Source organism: Myxocyprinus asiaticus, chromosome 26 (genome assembly GCF_019703515.2).
Source record: "Myxocyprinus asiaticus isolate MX2 ecotype Aquarium Trade chromosome 26, UBuf_Myxa_2, whole genome shotgun sequence".
Lineage (NCBI taxonomy): Eukaryota > Metazoa > Chordata > Actinopteri > Cypriniformes > Catostomidae > Myxocyprinus > Myxocyprinus asiaticus.
Genome location: NC_059369.1, coordinates 45327086 through 45347500, shown reverse-complemented (window position 1 = coordinate 45347500; position 20415 = coordinate 45327086). Strand labels below are relative to the sequence as shown.

The 20415-nt window shown below is 38.7% G+C and overlaps 1 protein-coding gene across 1 annotated transcript in view; it reads right to left on the bottom strand.

The window, feature by feature from the left end:
• The window catches only part of LOC127417060 (voltage-dependent calcium channel subunit alpha-2/delta-1-like), a 140649-nt gene that overhangs the window by 19649 nt on the left and 100585 nt on the right, over positions 1 to 20415 (bottom strand). Inside the window, exons 23-25 of the mRNA XM_051656758.1 lie at positions 11279 to 11339; positions 9222 to 9319; positions 7010 to 7091 (exon numbers count right to left, since the gene is read on the bottom strand). Of these exons, the coding sequence (XP_051512718.1) occupies positions 7010 to 7091; positions 9222 to 9319; positions 11279 to 11339 (241 nt within the window). The remainder of the gene's footprint in view (positions 1 to 7009; positions 7092 to 9221; positions 9320 to 11278; positions 11340 to 20415) is intronic.

The following is a 20415-nucleotide window of genomic DNA, read 5'->3' as shown; positions in this document are numbered from 1 at the left end:
AAATGTACAATTTAAGTGAATCTGGAACACTTTAAATAAAATGCGCTCAGTGCACATTAGCACACCGAACCGAACCAAAGTCTTTCTAGCAAGTCAGTCCACTGTCGGCCATCTTTGGAACACTCCCGGGGGGCTATTTCCAGTCATGCCAGTGCAGCTCCTATCTACTTGAATGGGGGAACATGAAATCTCAAGAACGGTTGGTCAAGATTACGATTAAAGAACATATTTAAAATCAGCAGTAAATTCAAACAACACTGGTATCATAAATTGTGCTTCTTTACCTCAGATTATGCTAAAAAATGCAGTTTTACTGGTGTGGGGATGGGGGCGTGGTCGTGTGTCTGTTTGCGGGAGAGAGGGAGTGGTGCGGCTCGTCAAGCTGGTTGGTGTAATTTCTAACAGCTGTTTCTTGTTACAGTGATAGTGAGGAGAGACTTCAAAAAGCAGCCAAGACATGCCAGAGTGACACGAGAGTGCGGCATGACGTGTTTATTATTAAGAGCCTGTTTGAGAATTTATGTTTTTCATTTGAGTCCAAGTCCAAGGGACCAAGAGTGTGCAGTGTGAAAAGGAGACCAAAAATAAAGTCTTACTTTTAGTGCTTCTTTGTTTCCCAACTCCTCCTGTGTCCGAACGTACAAACATATCACAACCGGTTTGTTTTGCTATGCACATACACATTCTCCAGTTGATTGACAGGCGATGTCTGTATCTAAAAGGCGATTGGCTCTTTAACCTGTAAGACGGGACTTTCTTTCTACATCCGTTGACCGTTGGGTACTCAGAGCTCTTTGGTTGGTTATTCCAATTTCTCCCATTCATTTTAATAGAAGTGGCCCATCTCCAGAGAGATGCAGCATTTCTGCACGTGCACAGCGAGGGGCGCGAGGTGCACGCGTGAGTGCACTATACCTCAGCAGTGAGTGAATGAAATGAGTGAGTGAATTCGGATGCTAACGTATACACTGAGTGTCGGAGCTCTGGGGCTGTCACAGAAACAACGTCACATATGAACTTTTGAAATACTTTGGCCTTACTTGTTATTCTTATTAAATAATATATTAATACAATAAATCTTCATTCTGTTTGTCATTTTTAATATATACAGTGTGATAAAGAGTAAACACATTTGATCAAATTAAGAGTACATTTTAAAATGTATCTGTATGTTTTATCTCTCTATATGTTTTTATGTTATTTTAATCAAGAAATTATTTGTCAAAAAGTAATTTAATACATTCAGCATGAAATAAAACATTGCAGGAGTGAAGGAAGCAGTAAACTCCCAGCTCGTACGTCTTCCACCGGGGGGAAATGTGGGGAATTAACCGTCGTCGAGTGTACATCAAATGTACAGAACTAGGCGGTACTGCTGTACAGAAATAATGATCTAAATACTTATGAAACACTGAAATAAGAATCCACACAGGACTTTAACCCTCTGGGGTCAACGGACGCGCCGGCGGAAACAACTTAAAATACTCCGTCATTTTTGGGCATACAGATAACGAACTCAAGATGCCACCGAGTATGGCTGCTGCGTTGCAAGCTCCGACACAACATAGTAATGTTTTGTTTGTTTTGTTCATAATTCTTATGTTTTTTGTATTGAATATTGTCTGCCTTATTGTCTATGACAGACAAACACTTTTGGACATTGGTTCAGCAATTTCACACCGTAAACCGGATTTCAAATTTCTCAATGCCGACCCGCTGTTTACAAACACGCAAGCGGAGCCCTTTGTCTGGGCAGCACGGCCACGGAACGCAAAAGGAAAAGGGGAAACAGAGCCAGCGTTCTCATCAGAGTAAGACGCCGCGCAAATCGACCCCCGCTACCCAGTATTCTACTGGCAAATGTTCAGTCTCTGGATAACAAGCTCTGCGAGCTGAAAGCGCAGATCTCTTTCCAATGAGATACAAGGGACTGCTGCATTATCTGCCTTACGGAAACTTGGATGTCTGCGGAGATTCCAGACTCAGCCATTGAACCCGTGGGGTACTCCGTGCACCGAGCGGACAGAGTGAAAGACCTCTCAGGTAAAAGTATAGGTGGTGGTGTATGTTTTATGATCAACAAATCCTGGTGTGATCAGAGGAACGTACATTCTATCAAGTCTTTCTGCTCTCCTGATCTGGAATTTCTCATGCTTCTGTGTCGACCATTCTGACTACCGAGGGAATTCACAGCGGCCATTATCACAGCTGTGTACATTCCCCCACAAGCCGACAAAGACCGGGCACTCAAGGAACTGTATTGGAGTATAAGTGAGCAGGAAACCGCGCACCCTGAGGCCGCGTTCATTGTGACCGGGGACTTTAATAAAGCCAGTTTAAAATCAGTCGCACCAAAATACCACCAGCACATTAGTTTCAACACACGAGGGGAACGGGTTTTGGACCATTGCTACTCTCTCTTCTGGGATGGCTACAAATCCCTCCCCCGACCACCATTTGGCAAATCAAACCACTCTTCCATTCTGCTTCTGCCCGCTTACAGGCAGAAACTGAAACAGCAAGCACCCACCCTCAGAACGATCCAGTGCTGGTGGGACCAATCAGATTCTACGCTACAAGACTGTTTTGATCACACGGACTGGGAGATGTTCCGGTCCGCCTCTGATGACGACATCGAGCTTTACGCTGATAGCGTAATGTGTTTCATCAGAACGTGCGTAGAGGACGTGGTTCCGACCAGAAAAATACGGATCTATCCGAATCAGAAACCATGGATAAATAACGATGTTCACGTGGCACTTAATGTGCAGACCTCCGCTTTTAATTCCGGGAACGCGGAGGAGCATAAACAAGCCAGTTATGCCCTCCGAAAAACTATCAGAACCGCAAAACACCAGTACAGGAGCAAGATTGAAGGACAGTTTAACACCACCAACTCTAGAAGCATGTGGCAGGGAATTAACATCATCACGGACTTTAAAGGGAATAAAAACTCCGCCATGAACACCGCTGCCTCTCTCCCGGATGAGCTAAATAATTTTTATGCTCGTTTTGAGGGAAATAACACCGCCCTCGCGGAGAGAGCTCTCGCGGCTGAAGCTACAGAGGTTAGTTCACTCTCCGTCTCTGTAGCGGATGTAACCCGATCCTTCCGACGGGTGAAAATCCGCAAAGCCGCGGGCCCAGACGGCATTCCGGGCCACGTGTGTTTTTACAGACATTTTCAACCGTTCCCTCTCTTTGTCTGTAGTCCCCACATGCTTTAAAACATCCACCATTGTGCCTGTTCCAAAACAATCAAAAATAACTTGCTTAAGTGACTGGCGTCCAGTTGCTCTGACCCCCATCATCAGCAAATGCTTTGAGAGACTAATCAGAGATTACATCTGCTCTGTGCTGCCTCTCTCTCTTGACCCGCTGCAGTTTGCTTACTGCAACAACCGCTCCACTGATGATGCCATTGCCTCTACAATACACACTGCTCTCTCCCACCTGGAAAAAAGAACACTTATGTGAGAATGCTGTTTGTAGACTGCAGCTCAGCATTCAACACCATAGTGCCCTCTAAGCTAGATGAGAAACTCCGGGCTCTGGGCTTAAACAGCTCGCTGTGCAGCTGGATCCTGGACTTCCTGTCAAGCAGACACCAGGTGGTTAGAATAGGCAGCAACATCTCCTCATCACTGACCCTCAACACTGGAGCCCCGCAGGGCTGTGTTCTCAGCCCACTACTGTATTCCTTGTACACACATGACTGTGTGGCAACACACAGCTCCAATGCCATCATTAAGTTTGCTGATGACACGACGGTGGTAGGTCTGATCACTGACAATGATGAAACAGCCTACAGAGAGGAGGTGCACACTCTGACACACTGGTGTCAGGAGCACAACCTCTCCCTCAACGTCAGTAAGACAAAGGAGCTTGTGATGGACTTCAGAAGAAAAGACAGAGAACACGGTCCCATCACCATCAATGAAGCACCAGTGGAGAGAGTCAGCAGCTTCAAGTTCCTGGGTGTCCACATCACTGAGGAACTCACATGGTCCATCCACACTGAAGTCGTTGTGAAGAAGGCTCATCAGCACCTCTTCTTCCTGAGATGGCTGAGGAAGTTTGGAATGAACCGCCACATCCTCACACGGTTCTTCACCTGCACTGTAGAGAGCATCCTGACTGGCTGCATCTCCGCCTAGTACGGCAATAGCACCGCCCACAACCGCAAAGCACTGCAAAGGGTGGTGCGAACTGCAAGACACATCATCGGAGGTGAGCTTCCCTCCCTCCAGGAAATATATACAAGGCGGTGTGTGAAAAAAGCTCGGAGGATCATCAGAGACTCCAGCCACCCGAGCCATGGGCTGTTCTCACTGCTACCATCAGGTAGGCGGTATCGCAGCATCAGGACCCGCACCAGCCGACTCCATGACAGCTTCTTTCCCCAAGCAATCAGACTTCTGAACTCTTGATCTCCCATGATCAAAATACATCAGCACTGCACTTTATTACCCTTACTCTTATATCTCACACCGGACTGTCATAAATTATATTATTATTATATTATATTCTCTCTTAACAACTGACTATCAACCGCCAGCCTGAATGTCAATACAGTACAATACTGTACATTCTATATATACTATATATACTTTATTATATATTTTTATTTTTATTGAATAATGTGCATCTATATTGTGTGTATTGTATACTGTACAGTGTATGTTATTATTTGTATATTGTTGAGTGTAATTATGTGTATATCAGATGTTTAAATTGTGTTGTGTTAATTTGATGTTATTGTAAATTGGTATATGTCTCATCACTGTCATGACTGCTATGTTGATCGGAACTGCACCCAAGAATTTCACACACCATTGCGCTTGTGTATATGGCTGTGTGACAATAAAGTGATTTGATTTGATTTGATAAGTGTAAGACATCATTAGAAACTATAGTTAGGGTCTACTCCTGCAATGTAATCTGTATGAAACAAAGCGATGTACAGTTTCTCCTGGATCAGCTCATTATCCCTAATGAGATCACACCCACCAGCAGAGCGCGCTATTCATACGGTAATGTGCTGAGACAATCAATGCAAATGGTGAACGCCCCAAACAGTGCCTTAAAAAACATGAAGGTCATTATCAGATTCATTCACTTTCCTGCACGTTTGGAAGATGGCATGCTACACAGGTGAGGAAGCTCCTGGATAGTGACGAAGAGTTCACATTTTCCTCAGAAGAAGAACGGGACTCCGACGATGAATGTTTACATTTTGAAGAGCGATTTGATCCAGCCGAGGATACAATTTTAGATGAGTAAGTCATTTAGTTTAACTTACATATTAGTTGACATGCTATTTTATATAAACATGTACATAATTTACTAGTTGTACTATTTCCAGACTTGCCAGCCAGGATTCAGAGTATTGAAATGTGAAATATGTCCTAATCGGCAAGTTTTAGTTACATTTAAATGTTGTTTCAGCTAAAGCAGGTATTTAAATTGTATGCTGTATGATATAAATATGATATATAATATGATATAAAAATAATATGAATGTTTAGATTATATTTTAACTAGTGTTTATGCTGCCTCATTATCATCAACGAAGCTTGTGCTTGTAAATATCTGTTCGGGTGTAAATGTGTAAAATGTGCTGTAAATATGCCCATATTAGAAAATCAGCATATTATAATGATTTCTGAAGATCATGTGACACTGAAGACTGCAGTAATGATGCTGAAAATTCAGCTTTGATCACAGGAATAAATTGCATTTGACAATATATTCAAATAGAAAACAGTTATTTTAAATAGTAAAAATATTTCACAATATCACTGTTTTTGCTGTATTTTGGATCAAATAAATGCAGCCTTGGTGAGCAGAAGAGACTTCTTTTAAAAACATAAAATCTTACAGATCTATAAACTTTTAAACGGTAGTGTAGGTCTAAAGTTTTTAAGTTAAGTCTTTATGTAAAGAAAATGTATAGTCAGATTACTTCTTTTAACTTAAACTTGATTTTGTGAATAAGCTACAAAAAATACATTCAATCATTAAGTCTCGTCACATTCATTCTCTCTCAGGGGAGGGGTCTTTGTCTCCTCAGGTGTGAATCACATTAATATTCATGATCATCCACGCCTCCTCGCATATGGCCTTTCTAACACTAAAAGTGTCTTACAAAAGTTAAATGACTATATTGTTTTGTATGAATGAGTGATCAGGATGGTTTTCACATCATTTTGTAGCACAAACTTTAGTCTACAAGATCCAGTCCTCAAAAGTCTTGTGAACAAATGTTTAGTATGTGTTATATGGTCTTATTTCAGTGACTTAAAATTGTTGTTTTTTCAAAAACCATGCATAAACGTTTTTTCTCAAATATACAAACATGTACATACATGTTGCTCACATACTACTGTAGCCCAGTTTGTGCTGAATACAGTGTTATCAGACTTTAGCCATTAATATGTTTTTAAGCAACTGAGAAAGCACAAATGTCAAGGCATGTGAAAACTTCTCCAGGGCCCAAAACACCCTCAGACCCCAGAGGGTTAACCTGAAAGAGTTTTGTTCAGGTATTCCAGTACTGAATATTCAGAGTGTCAACTTCTATTTCTTCAAGCATGGACTTTCCAAATAATTAATAACACCAACACATTCCGCAAAACGATTAAACTGTACCGGAAGATTCGGGTCATTGTTCAATGTAAAATTTTAATTGAAACATCATGCACCATTTGTTCTTACACTATTATGAAAGTATTGTGTTTCTCTACTGCCAGATGGTCGGATTCTTTAATCCTAGTTTTAGTAATTGCTCTTGAGTTTGTTTTTAAAATAAGACAGCATTCTTATACATGTCAGAACTTTAAATAGAGCTTTGTGCTCAGCAGTTATATGAAGGCATCTCTCTGGCCTGCAAAGATCTTTGTACTTGAAACGTTTGACTTAAACACTATTACTGTAACGAGTCCTTTCAAAAACACTTGGATGAGTGTTTTATGTCATATCTTGTGTGTTATTTTTGTCCGAATCTTACACAATCTGCTCCTTCCAGGTTTTGACGAGGTCAGCCGTGAGACCAGCATCCAGCAGCAACCGGTTTACAAGAGTGACGTTACCTGAAACATGCAAAAAAAGTATTTACAGTTATATTTTTGGTCATTTGCCTTGCTCTTTTAATGGAAAAAATCTGACATATTCCGTCAATAACAGCCTGTTTAATTCTAGAGTGGTGAAAAACGATCATGTGAAAGTATAGCAAAGTAATATGCCTTACTTTCTCACTGAGTAATCAACTACAAATACACATATCTCTCTGTGTGTGTGTGTGTGTGTGTGTGTGTATGACCATCATTGGAGTTCAGATGTGATAACAATTCTTTAGAGAGAACACAGTGAGTCATCACAGTCCTGAACATTAGGATGACAGCAGTGGAGTTATTACAAACCAGACTAATCAATTACTGAAACTGATTAAAGAGATCACTGGCAGAGGTCACCGTCACTGAGAGCAGGACCAGCACACGCGATGACATCACTTGAGCGGGAATCAACCTGAGTCAGCGACTAAATTAGAATAAACTGAGCCCTCTAATATCATAACATCATGTATTGATTAACATGTTTATGAGTCAAGCACACATTTGTAAAAGGCAGTGTTATAGAGCAACCCAAAACGTATTTGGAAACTTAACCGCATGCGACCCCACATCCACATGTGTGGACGCTGTATTTCGGCTTTGTTATATGCAATGCATCATTGAAATGAATTGAAACTGACTGAATATTGTTCATAAGACTCTACACTGTCATTTAAGGGTTAAACTTGTAGCACATCGAGTCACGTGACGCAACAGCATGACGTCGATTTCCGTGAAGCACTTCTATGAGCGCAGCACCAACAAAAGTGCCTCTGGTAAGAAACCTCTTTAAGTGTTTTCATTGAAACCTGTTTGGGTGTAAAGAGTAGCATCTCTAGTTTCGTCTGATATGCTGCTTTAAAAAAATACATTAATTTTTCACGTGTCAGCGTGCTGATAAGCATGATGTCCACATATGTGGAAAATGGGACCCACAAATGTTGAAAAAACATGTTAGTTAGTTTGAATAACTTTCAACATTAACACATCTGTGGATCATTTCGGTTCATTTTAATATACATTTAGTTATATTTTATTGTATCACTGTACAATACAGTTCTATTCATTAACATTATTAAATGCATTTCTATATATTTACTGTGCATTATCACATTGAGAATCAATGTATTCATGCAAAAGCTGACAAATGTTGCTTTCAGAGGCTTTATATGGAGTTAGGATGAAAATAAGGTGCATTTCTAACTGTTCTGAGACCAGTGCAGACAGACAGCACACTGGAGGTTAAGTCATTCACTAAATAGGGAGCAAGGGAGCATCCTATAGCTCTCTATGCAGTTAAGTGCATTCACTCCTAAAATCTGATCAAAAGTTCAGTTTCAGGCTGCAGATGATGTTTGGATCACTCAACATGTTTGACAGACATGAGACAATGATAATCAGTACATAGATTCAGAATTTATAATGTATCATTTTATTATAACATGGTTGGCAGTGATTGGATGATGCTGGACATTAATGTTAATCATAATTATTAATTCAGCTTTATAGATAAGCAGCTGTAATGTCTATAACATCTCAAAAACATGAATAATCAACACTTCTGGACACATACTAAAATATTTGTTTAAAAATGTGTTGACTTTCTATAGCTTGTATTACTTAAATTTTCACAACTTAGTCCTGCTGTGCATATACTATGTGGACATTAATCTTTAGGGAAACCTTTTGCTCTAGAATGTATTTTTAATTATTTATTTATGCTTGTTTATTAGGTGCTACTAGCTACAAATCAACAATGCAAAATGTAAAATGCACACAGCAGTCACATGGGGGTCTCAGGAGGTTAAGACACCCTTAATGTATGAACGTAATTGCATTAGATAACAAAACATGAAACCGAGTGGCATTTATTTAAAATAAATATAGAAAGAGCACACTTTTCAAGCAACATATTTGTACATATTACAGTGTATATACCCAATTGTTTAAGTGTAAATGGATCTACCAGAATGATGTGAAAGAAATAAAAACCATGCAACAGACAAAATGCCTCACTGTGTTAAACGGTACCATGCACGCTCACACAAGTATAAATGTGTAACTGCAGAATGAAAGTGTGCAACAGAATCTGGTCAAGTGTGCACTCACACATCGGATCATTGGGTGTTTTTCTGTCGATGTACTCATTGAAGTCCATCAGAAACTGAGTGTTGTTGCTCGAGACTTTCAGGTCCTTGCAGTATTCCCTGAAAAAACATTTATTAGTAATTATTTAAAGGGACAGTTCACCCAAAACTGAAAATTCTGTCATCATTAAATAACTTTCATGTTGTTCCAAACCCGTGTGACTTTAGTTCTTCCGTGGGACTCAAACGGTCTGGCAAGCGCTTTTAACATTTATTCCTTAACACTAACTATTTTACTACTATTACTTATACTAGTACTTATTTTTTAAGTATTCCAATAGTGACTAGTATATATATTCCAGTTTATGAGGACTTACGTATTAGATGCTGTTACTTATTTGTTAGACACTACTGTCTATTTCAATTGTTACTAGTAACATTACTTATCACACTAGTTACAATGGAAAACGGAACAGGAGGGAAGCGACTCCCCGACCGCCTGGTGTGGTAGGGCCGCTGCCAGGGGCGGAGGAGTGTCCCCACAAGACGCCGGGAACGCGGAGGGGCGTTCTGTCCGCTGGGGGTCGGAGGTCTGACTCCAGTCCGCCCAGGGAGGAGCAGCTGGCGTCTGCCCGAGAGGGTGGAGTGATCGAGGACCACGCAACGGCACATCTGAGAACCGGTGAGTTTCTTTTTCTCTCTCTCCTCTCTCTGTCGCTCCGTGTTGGCCTTTCCCTCGCCTATTTTGTTTTTGTTGTTGTTTTTCCCCTCCTGTCTCCTCCCAGGTCGAGGAAGACGGGGATGTCCCGCTGGCAGTCAGGGCGCAAGGCAAGCCCCCCGGAGAGGTGGAAGGGGGGATGTACGTTATGCCGGGGGCTCCCCGGACTGAGGCAACGCCGGGAGGAGTGTAGAGCCGAGGAGGGCGGGGCCAGGCTGGAATGACGCACGCCCGGTCCCCAGTCAGCCTGATGGGGCGTGCGAGGGATAACGGCGGCCGGGGACGACAGTTCGAGAGAGAGAGAATTACAGGCAGCTGTACTGTGTGTGTGTTTATGGTTGTGTGTTTAAGTTGTTCAGTAAATTATTATTTAAGTTCTCAAGCCGGTTCTCGCCGCCTCCTTTCCCTCGAACCCTTACAGGGTTATTTCTGGAAAATATTTTCACCACAAACACAAGTATTTTGCCCTTCTGTATATTTACACATAAAGACTGATTCTGCGAGGTTTATCCGTTTTGCTGTTCAAGACACGCGTTCTTAGCTTGCATATCGTATCGCTGATTGCAGGTTTGCAATGTTTTGGTTACAAAATAGTGCCAAAAGTGTAAACCAGGAAAAAACGGAAGTCAGAAGAATACAGACCACATTTATTTAGTGTTAATATAAAGTTACAGATTCACAACACATGATTTATATTTATGCAAAGCATTAAAATACTGCAAATCTATTTTCTCTAACACTTTCAGTTTGATTTACACCCTCACAAAATGTTCGATGTGCATGCACATTTTTACACTTGCAATTTTATTTACACTTTCACAAATCTTACTCTTTGCATGCAAATCTTTTTGGCATTAAATTACCTCCATACTTGACACTATAAGAAAACATTAGCAAAAGCACTTCCCATAAAAAGGTTGTTGTAAGGCTGAATGTTAGCCTCAGTCACTATTCACTTTTTGAAATGATAGTGAATGGTGACTGAGGCTGTGAACACCTTTTGTGTTGCACAGAAAAAAAAGTCAAGCGGGTGTGGAACAACATGAGGGTGAGTGAATGATGACATAATTTTGATTTATTTGTATTTTTTTTGGTGAACAATCCCTTTAAACATAAGCATTTCACAGAAACAAGATAATCAGTATGCTGACCACAATGATGCATGAGAATGTAATGTGAAGTATTAGGCACACACTTTTACTGCTGCTGTGTCTGTCAGATTGACTGTTAAATGAGGGTCTGAAGGTGTGAATTTATAAGCCTTCAAAGACCAATGGAGACTCAATACTGCACATATAAACCTGTCATGACTAAAACCTGTGGGAGGTCTGTCGTTTCTGCTCAGTGTGTGTGTGTGTTACCTGGGTGCAATAAAGGTGTACCCATATTCCTCAAATTTCTCCGGCTGAATGGTGTCGAAGACTGCAGAGAGAGAGAGAGAGAGAGAGAGAGAGAGATTTCAAAATATGACTTGAAATGAAATATGAAATATTTTGTTAAATAAAAATATATGAATTTTTGATTTTCAGTTAATTTCAAGTAAATATTGTCTATAAAAATGTTTAATTTCAGCATATAGACCTTTTTAAGGAATATTTGTTGATTTTGGGATTTTATGTATTTGTTGCTAGAAGATGTCTGGTTAGTTGTGAAAAGAAATTCAAAACAACAGTGGGAGGCGCTTTATTCAGAGTGACTCTTAGCAGTAACATTAACAGGAAAACATAAAAATTTGGATCATGTGGTTTCGGTGGCTGGATGCTTCTTGGATGCCTGAAACTAATGAAAATAAATTGTTTCGATTGTCAAAAAACTAAACACAAATGGTTGCCTGGACCGTAGTAGTAAAACGAGATGGCAGGATATGTACACTGTAAAAATGCCCATATTTTTTGCAAAAAAAAAAAAAGAAAGAATGCTAAAATGCTAAAAAAAAAAACAAAACAAAAAAAAAAACCCAATAAAAATTGGTCAACAGGTGCAGTAGTTACCTTAACAAATATGGTAAAAAAAAATTATAATACATTTAACAAGACAATACATGTAATTTTACAGTCAAATATTTTTTTACATGATATTTTTAGATATAAAAAGTATGATTTTACAGTATTATTAAAGGTAAAAAAAAATATGTTTAAAAAAAAGATACATGTACTTTTACGGTAAATTATTGTTAAAATTACAGAAAACAAATAATCAGGCATTTCCAGAAGTCCCTGCATGAACTTTACATTTTATTATATTTTATGGAAATAATAATTTTAAAAATATATATTTATTTATTTATTTATTTATTTATTTTTACTATTTTTGTATGGTAAATTTCTGGCAACCAAAGCTGCTGTTATTTTACCATAAATGTATCTGATTTTTTTTTAATCTTTTATCTGATCACTGTTCTACTTATTCATGTGCAGCTGTATTACAGGCATACAAGCATTTCAGTGGAGAAATACGTTTATTTAATGATTGTCCTAGAATCGGTAGTAATCTTCATTATTTAAGCTGTTTTACTGTATGACCTAAATTTGAGAATGTTTTTTTTTTTACTCCCCTTTTTCTCCCCAATATCGCGGCCAATTCCCAATGTGTTCTAAGTCCTCTTGGTGGTGTAGTGACTTGCCTCAATCCGGGTGGCGGAGGACGAATCTCAGTTGCCTCCACATCTGAGACCGTCAATCCGCGCGTCTTATCACGTGGCTTGTTGAGCACATTACCCACGCTATTCTCTGTGGCATCCACGCACAACTCACCATGTGCCCCACCGAGAGCGAACCACACATTATGGCGACCACGAGGAGGTTACCCCAACGTGACTCTACCCACCCTAGCAAGTGGGCCAATTGGTTGCTTAGGAGACATGGCTGGAGTCACTCAACACACCCTGGATTCGAACTCACTGCTCCAGGGGTGGTAGTCAGCGTCTTTACTCACTGAGCTACCCAGGCCCCCCTTAGTTACCTTATTTTAAATAGTCAATTATATATAACACCAAGTTACAGTGCATCCGGAAAGTATTCACAGCGCTTCACTTTTTCCACATTTTGTTATGTTACAGCCTTATTCCAAAATGGATTAAATTCATTATTTTCTTCAAAATTCTACAAACAATACCCCATAATGACAACATGAAAGAAGTTTGTTTGAAATCTTTGCAACTTTATAAAATAAAAAAAATAAAAATAAAATAAAATAAAAAATCACATGTACATAAGTATTCACAGCTTTTGCTCAGTACTTTGTTGAAGCACCTTTGGCACCAATTACAGCCTCAAGTCTTTTTGAGTATGATGCTACAAGCTTGGCACACATATTGTTGGGCAGTTTCTCCCATTCTTCTTTGCAGGACCTCTCAAGCTCCATCAGGTTGGATGGGGAGCGTCGGTGCACAGCCATTTTCAGATCTCTCCAGAGATGTTCAATCGGGTTCAAGTCTGGGCTCTGGCTGGGCCACTCAAGGACATTCACAGAGTTGTCCCGGAGCCACTCCTTTGTTATCTTGGCTGTGTGCTTAGGGTCGTTGTCCTGTTGGAAGATGAACCTTCGCCCCAGTCTGAGGTCCAGAGTGCTCTGGAGCAGGTTTTCATCAAGGATGTCTCTGTACATTGCTGCATTCATCTTTCCTTCGATCCTGAGTAGTCTCCCAGTTCCTGCCACTGATAAACATCCCCACAGCATGATGCTGCCACCACCATGCTTCACTGTAGGGATGGTATTGGTCACGTGATGAGCGGTGCCTTTGAAAGAGTTCAATCTTTGTTTCTCATGGTCTGAGAGTCCTTCAGGTGCCTTTTGGCAAACTCCAGGTGGGCTGTCATGTGCCTTTTACTGAGGAGTGGCTTCTGTCTGGCCACTCTACCATACAGGCCTGATTGGTGGAGTGCTGCAGAGATGGTTGTTCTTCTGGAAGGTTCTCCTCTCTCCACAGAGAAATGTTGGAGCTCTGTCAGAGTGACCATCAGGTTCTTGGTCACCTCCCTGACTAAGGCCCTTCTCCCCGATCGCTCAGTTTGGCCAGGCGGCCAGCTCTAGGAAGAGTCCTGGTGGTTCCAAACTTCTTCCATTTATGGATGATGGAGGCCACTGTGCTCATTGGGACCTTCATTGCTGCAGAGTTTTTTCTGTTCAGAATTTACCACAGGTGGACTCCAATCAAGTTGTAGAAACATCTCAAGGATGATCAGTGGAAACAGGATGCACCTGAGCTCAATTTTGAGTGTCATGGCAAAGGCTGTGAATGCTTATGTACATGTGATTTTTTTCGCTTTTTATTTTTAATAAATTTGCAAAGATTTCAAACAAACTTCTTTCACGTTGTCATTATGGGGTATTGTTTGTAGAATTTTGAGGAAAATAATGAATTTATTCCATTTTGTAATAAGGCTGTAACATAACAAAATGTGGAAAAAGTGAAGCGCTGTGAATACTTTCTGGATGCACTGTAAGTGAACATAATTACCCAAGTTTTTGAGATGATATTACTCAATTCAACTGAGGGAACAAGTTTACTCAATCAATTGAGTAGTCAGCTTATTATGGTTTTCAGTATGTAGACGCTCTTGGTGTCAACAAAATAATGGTACACGTCTGGATAAGTCACTTCAGGTAAACATTCCATGTCATTTGAGAAAAGTAGTTGCCTCAAAATCTTATTTTAAGGATACGGTAATGACAGCTCATTGTTTGTAATTTTTTGAAAATATCTTACTTGGTCTGTTTTAGCTAGACTTAACTAGGCACTAGTCTCATTGTTTTACATTTCTTTAAAAATACAGCTACCAGAAATGCTTCAGGACCAGGAACGTGCAGTAACATTGCAAATCCTTTGTTATTGTTTGTCATTAAGAAGGTCTATATGTATACATGTCAACTGCTTTAATTAAAGGAATGGTTCAACCAAAAAAAATTAATTCTGACAATATTTAAATCACCCTCACCTTTTTTTCTGTGGAACACAAAAGTTATGCAGTTCTTGCAGAACAATAACAGTTCATGTCAAGTTCCAAACAAGACAATAAATAAACAACTACAAATCTTCAAAAATTTCACATTTAATGTCCCACAGAAAAAAACAACAAAAACTGCATACATGTTTGAAATGACATGAGGGTGATTAAATAATGACATAATGTTAAACACTGCATGTTAAACATAAACAAAAGCAGCTATCAAAAACTTGCAGATTAATATAATTTCTATAGACTACAAAATGGTTTTAAATGTGACATGAAATACACTGATGAGAAGTCACGTTATTTTAAACACACACACACACCACACACACACACACACACACACACACACACACACACACAGAGCTCTGAAAATATATACTGCATGTAAATGACAAAGAAAGTAACATTGATACCAGTGGTGAATGCAAGAAAACGAGAAGATCAGAAAAGAGAAAGGTGCAGTACTTGCCCTTGTGCCCTGTGGTGAAAATCCAACCAATCAGAAGACAGAGAAAGAAAAAAAGACAGTGTCACAACATTGTTGTTCTAAAAGCCATCCAACATTGTGAATCTGACACTCTGAAAATGGCATTTCACATAAAACAAGCTCATGGAAATTATGTCCATTTCAGATTAACCAATAGCCTCTGGACACACTACAAAGATTTGAACCTGATATTACAGAGGTGAAAAAAAGCCATTTTCATTTAACACACAGAGTTACGAGAGGAATGAGTGGAGTGTTTGGCAGGCTTGTTTAATATAGACATGAAATGACACAATAAGTGAACAAATGTGCATGCAGTATTTGCAAAAAGCAAAAAAAAAAAAAGCAGTTAGTGTTTGGTGAAAGCCAAGTTTTATGATTCTGCTCTCTCTCTTTCTGTGTATCTCTCTTTTTACTTCTCATTGATGTGGACCTATGGATCATCTCACAAACCAAAACAAAAGCAGACCATCTGAGAATACAATATTGTGTAAAAGTCTTATGGGTTGTTTGAACCAAGCACGTTCTTGCATGTATAGCTAGAAAAACGATGTCTCTAGACACACTTTTAACAGCTGAAGTACTTCTAACTTGACAAGCCGCTTAAAAACGCAGCGCTCCTATGTGAGAAAAAAAAAAAACAGAGATGCATGGTGCAACGGTCAAAGTCTAGTGCATGTTCAAATAGAAAAACAATTGGAAAAGAGCACAGATGTATGTAAAAAACTTATGGTTGAAAACAAGTTCCTAAAACTTTTGTAGAAAAACAATGAGAAGCTCTAGAATCTTCAACTTCAAAAGGGTGGCTGGATAGATGGACGGATGGACAAATGGATACAAATAACAAAAGAAAAAATGATAAAACATTGGATGGATGGATGGATGGATGGATCTTTATAAAGAACAATAAAACATTAGATGGATGGATGGAACTTATTAAAGAACAAAAGAAAAAATTATAAAACATTGGATGGATGGATAGATGGATGAAATTTTATAAAGAACAAAAGACAGAACAATAAAACATTGGATGGATGGATGGAACTTTATAAAGAACAAAAGAAAGAATGATAAAACATTGGATAGATGGATGGACGGATGGATGGATGGAACTTTACAAAGAACAAAAGAAAGAATGATAAAACATGAGATGGATGGATGGAACTTTATAAAGAACAAAAGAAAGAATGATAAAACATGAGATGGATGGATGGATGGATCTTTATAAAGAACAAAAGACAGAACAATAAAACATTGGATGATGGATGGATGGATGGAACTTTACAAAGAACAAAAAAAAGAATGATAAAACATTGGATAGATGGATGGATGGATGGAACTTTACAAAGAACAAAAGAATGAATGATAAAATATTAGATGGATGGATCTTTATAAAGAACAAAATACAGAACAATAAAACATTGGATGGATGGATGGAACTTTATAAAGAACAAAAGAAAGAATGATAAAACATTGGATGATGGATGGATGGATGGATGGAACTTTATAAAGAACAAAAGAAAGAATGATAAAACATTGGATAGATGGATGGATGGATGGATCTTTATAAAGAACAAAAGACAGAACAATAAAACATTGGATGGATGGATGGAACTTTACAAAGAACAAAAGAAAGAATGATAAAACATTGGATAGATGGATGGATGGATGGATGGATGGATGGATCTTTACAAAGTACAAAATAAAGAACGATAAAACATTGGATGGATGGATGGAACTTTATAAAGAACAAAAGAATGATAAAAAATTGGATGGATGGATGGATGGATGGATGGATGGATGGATGGTTGGATGGTTGGATGAAACTTTATAAAGAACAAAAGAAAAAATGATAAAACATTGGATGGATGGATAGATGGATGTAACTTTATAAAGAACAAAAGACAGAACAATAAAACATTGGATGGATGATGGATGGATGGATGGATGGAACTTTACAAAGAACAAAAGAAAGAATGATAAAACATTGGATGGATGGATGGAACTTTATAAAGAACAAAAGAAAGAATGATGAAACATTGGATAGATGGATGGATGGATGGATGGATGGAACTTTACAAAGAACAAAAGAAAGAATGATAAAACATTGGATAGATGGATGGATGGATGGATGGATGGAACTTTATAAAGAACAAAAGAAAGAATGATAAAACATTGGATAGATGGATGGATGGATGGAACTTTACAAAGAACAAAAGAAAGAATGATAAAACATTAGACGGATGGATGGATGGTTGGATGGATGGAACTTTACAAAGAACAAAAGAAAGAATGATAAAACATTGGATGGATGGATGGAACTTTATAAAGAACAAAAGAAAGAATGATACAACATTGGATAGATGGATGGATGGATGGATGGAACTTTTCAAAGAACAAAAGAAAGAATGATAAAATATTAGACGGATGGATGGATGGATGGATCTTTACAAAGAACAAAATAAAGAACGATAAAACATTGGATGGATGGATGGATGGATGGATGGATGGATGGAACTTTACAAAGAACAAAAGAAAGAATGCTAAAACATTGGATGGATGGATGGAACTTTATAAAGAACAAAAGAAAGAATGATAAAACATTGGATAGATGGATGGATGGATGGATGGATGGATGGAACTTTACAAAGAACAAAAGAAAGAATGATAAAACATTAGACGGATGGATGGATGGATGGATGGATGGATGGATGGATGGATGGATCTTTACAAAGAACAAAATAAAGAACGATAAAACATTGGATGGATGGATGGATGGATGGATGGATTGATGAATCTTTATAAAGAACAAAAGAAAGAATGATAAAACATTGGATGGATGTATAGATGGATGGATGGATGGAAAGATAGGTGGAACTTTACAAAGAACAAAATAAAGAACGAGAAATGCATTGGATGGATGGATGGAACTTTATAAAGAACAAAAGAAAGAACGATAAAACATTGGATGGATGATGGATGGATGGATGGATTGATGAATCTTTATAAAGAACAAAAGAAAGAATGATAAAACATTGGATGGATGTATAGATGGATGGATGGATGGAAAGATGGGTGGAACTTTACAAAGAACAAAATAAAGAACGAGAAATGCATTGGATGGATGGATGGAACTTTATAAAGAACAAAAGAAAGAACGATAAAACATTGGATGGATGGATGGATGGATGGATGGATTGATGAATCTTTATAAAGAACAAAAGAAAGAATGATAAAACATTGGATGGATGTATAGATGGATGGATGGATGGAAAGATGGGTGGAACTTTACAAAGAACAAAATAAAGAACGAGAAATACATTGGATGGATGGAACTTTACAAAGAACAAAAGAATGATAAAAAATTGGATGGATGGATGGATGGATAGAACTTTACAAAGAACAAAAGACAGAATGATAAAACATTGGATGAATGGCTGGATGGATTGATGGATCTTTATAATGAACAGTAGAACAATAAAACATTAGATGGATGGGGCATTCATCAGTTGGGCAATTACAATAGGAGTTACAATGGGACTGATCCGTAAATGTTAAAATACTCAAAAGTACAGCCACAAGCAGTCTTGTCACATGAACATTAAGTGACCAATGCAACATTTTTGCCAAACGAAATTACGTGTCACGTTTTGCTTCAATTCCCCAGTGAAATGTCCAACTGGGGGCACCAAAAGCAAATGAAATGTTGTCTTAATCAGATGAGGTTTTTAAGTTGAATATTAAATGGAGGTTTGAATGAGTAAAACCTAACTGAAAACTTTAACCTAAACCCAACCAATAGTGATCTAAAATTAAATGAGAGGTGAACAAACTAGACATCAATAACCTAAACCAACACCTAAACCTAACGGCTAGTGTCCAAAAGCAAAATGCACAACGAAAAGCAAATTTTCTGAAGCAACCATGTCATTTCGTGTTGCTTCTATGGCACTTTCGTCTCACGTGTCAGCTTGTGTGCTTGACTGGTCTTGAACTGTGTATTTCAGTGTCCAGTGTCCAACACTCTATCAGGTGAGCTTCCGTGCAAGCTAATCACATTGTGATGTACATGTAGGGAGTCTGTAATACAAGCGTTAAAATATATTGTTTTTTTTTTTTCAAATAATGTGTTACAGTAAAAGTGTTTCGATATCATAGCAAAGCAGGGTGTGAGTAATAGAGTGAAAAATAAATGTTAATCAGCCGTTGTACTTGTGATTTGTGTGAAAGTGAATGAAACGTACAGTTGTTGTAGCGCCTCTAGTGTTTATTTCACCAGGAAACTGCAGCAAAACATAGAGCGAGGCAAAAATGCAAAAATGTAGTTATAGTAACGTTCATTCTATGAGACAAGGTTGTAATTCAGTCTGTACTTCCAATCAGTTTGAAAACACACAGAGCACTAAGTCAGAACAATCTGAAGGTCTGTGCCGAGTTTGGTGGATGTAGCTTGAAAGCTTTAGGAGGAGTTATAATGGATAGTTTTGATGTTGCTATAAGGATTTGGAAAAACCCTACACCATGTCTGTAGAATAATAGTAACAAGTGTCAGGCTGGGCCTCTTCTTCTGAGTCTATACACACTCCCTCATTAGCACTGCTTTCTCATTCATGTGGGTAAGGGGGGTTGCACCATTAGCTTCTAAAAAACATAATGACCCGTCCTTCACCCACTGATAACAGACACTGATGGCGACATGATGCTGGGGAAATTAACCAAGTGTGTGCATATGTGACAGGGGTATTAGAGCCTACTGGTTAACTGGAAAAAGTGTGTTTGTGTGCTTATGAGTGCTTGAAGTTTGTGTCAATGTGTCAGTGGGTTTTTGGCAACATCTGGTATGCGGTCAGCGAGTTTGCTGCCAACATAATTTGCACCATGTCTGATTTCTTCTCAGATTTTTCTTCTCAAACAAATGTATGCTCTCAGCATCTCTCTGATCTCCAACAAAAATGTTTGAGCACTTGGTGACAAACACATGTGGGGTTAATCATGTCAAAACATGGCTGCCTCAGAACGTGTGGAGATCCAGGGCCTGCCAGGTCCAAGATCAGCC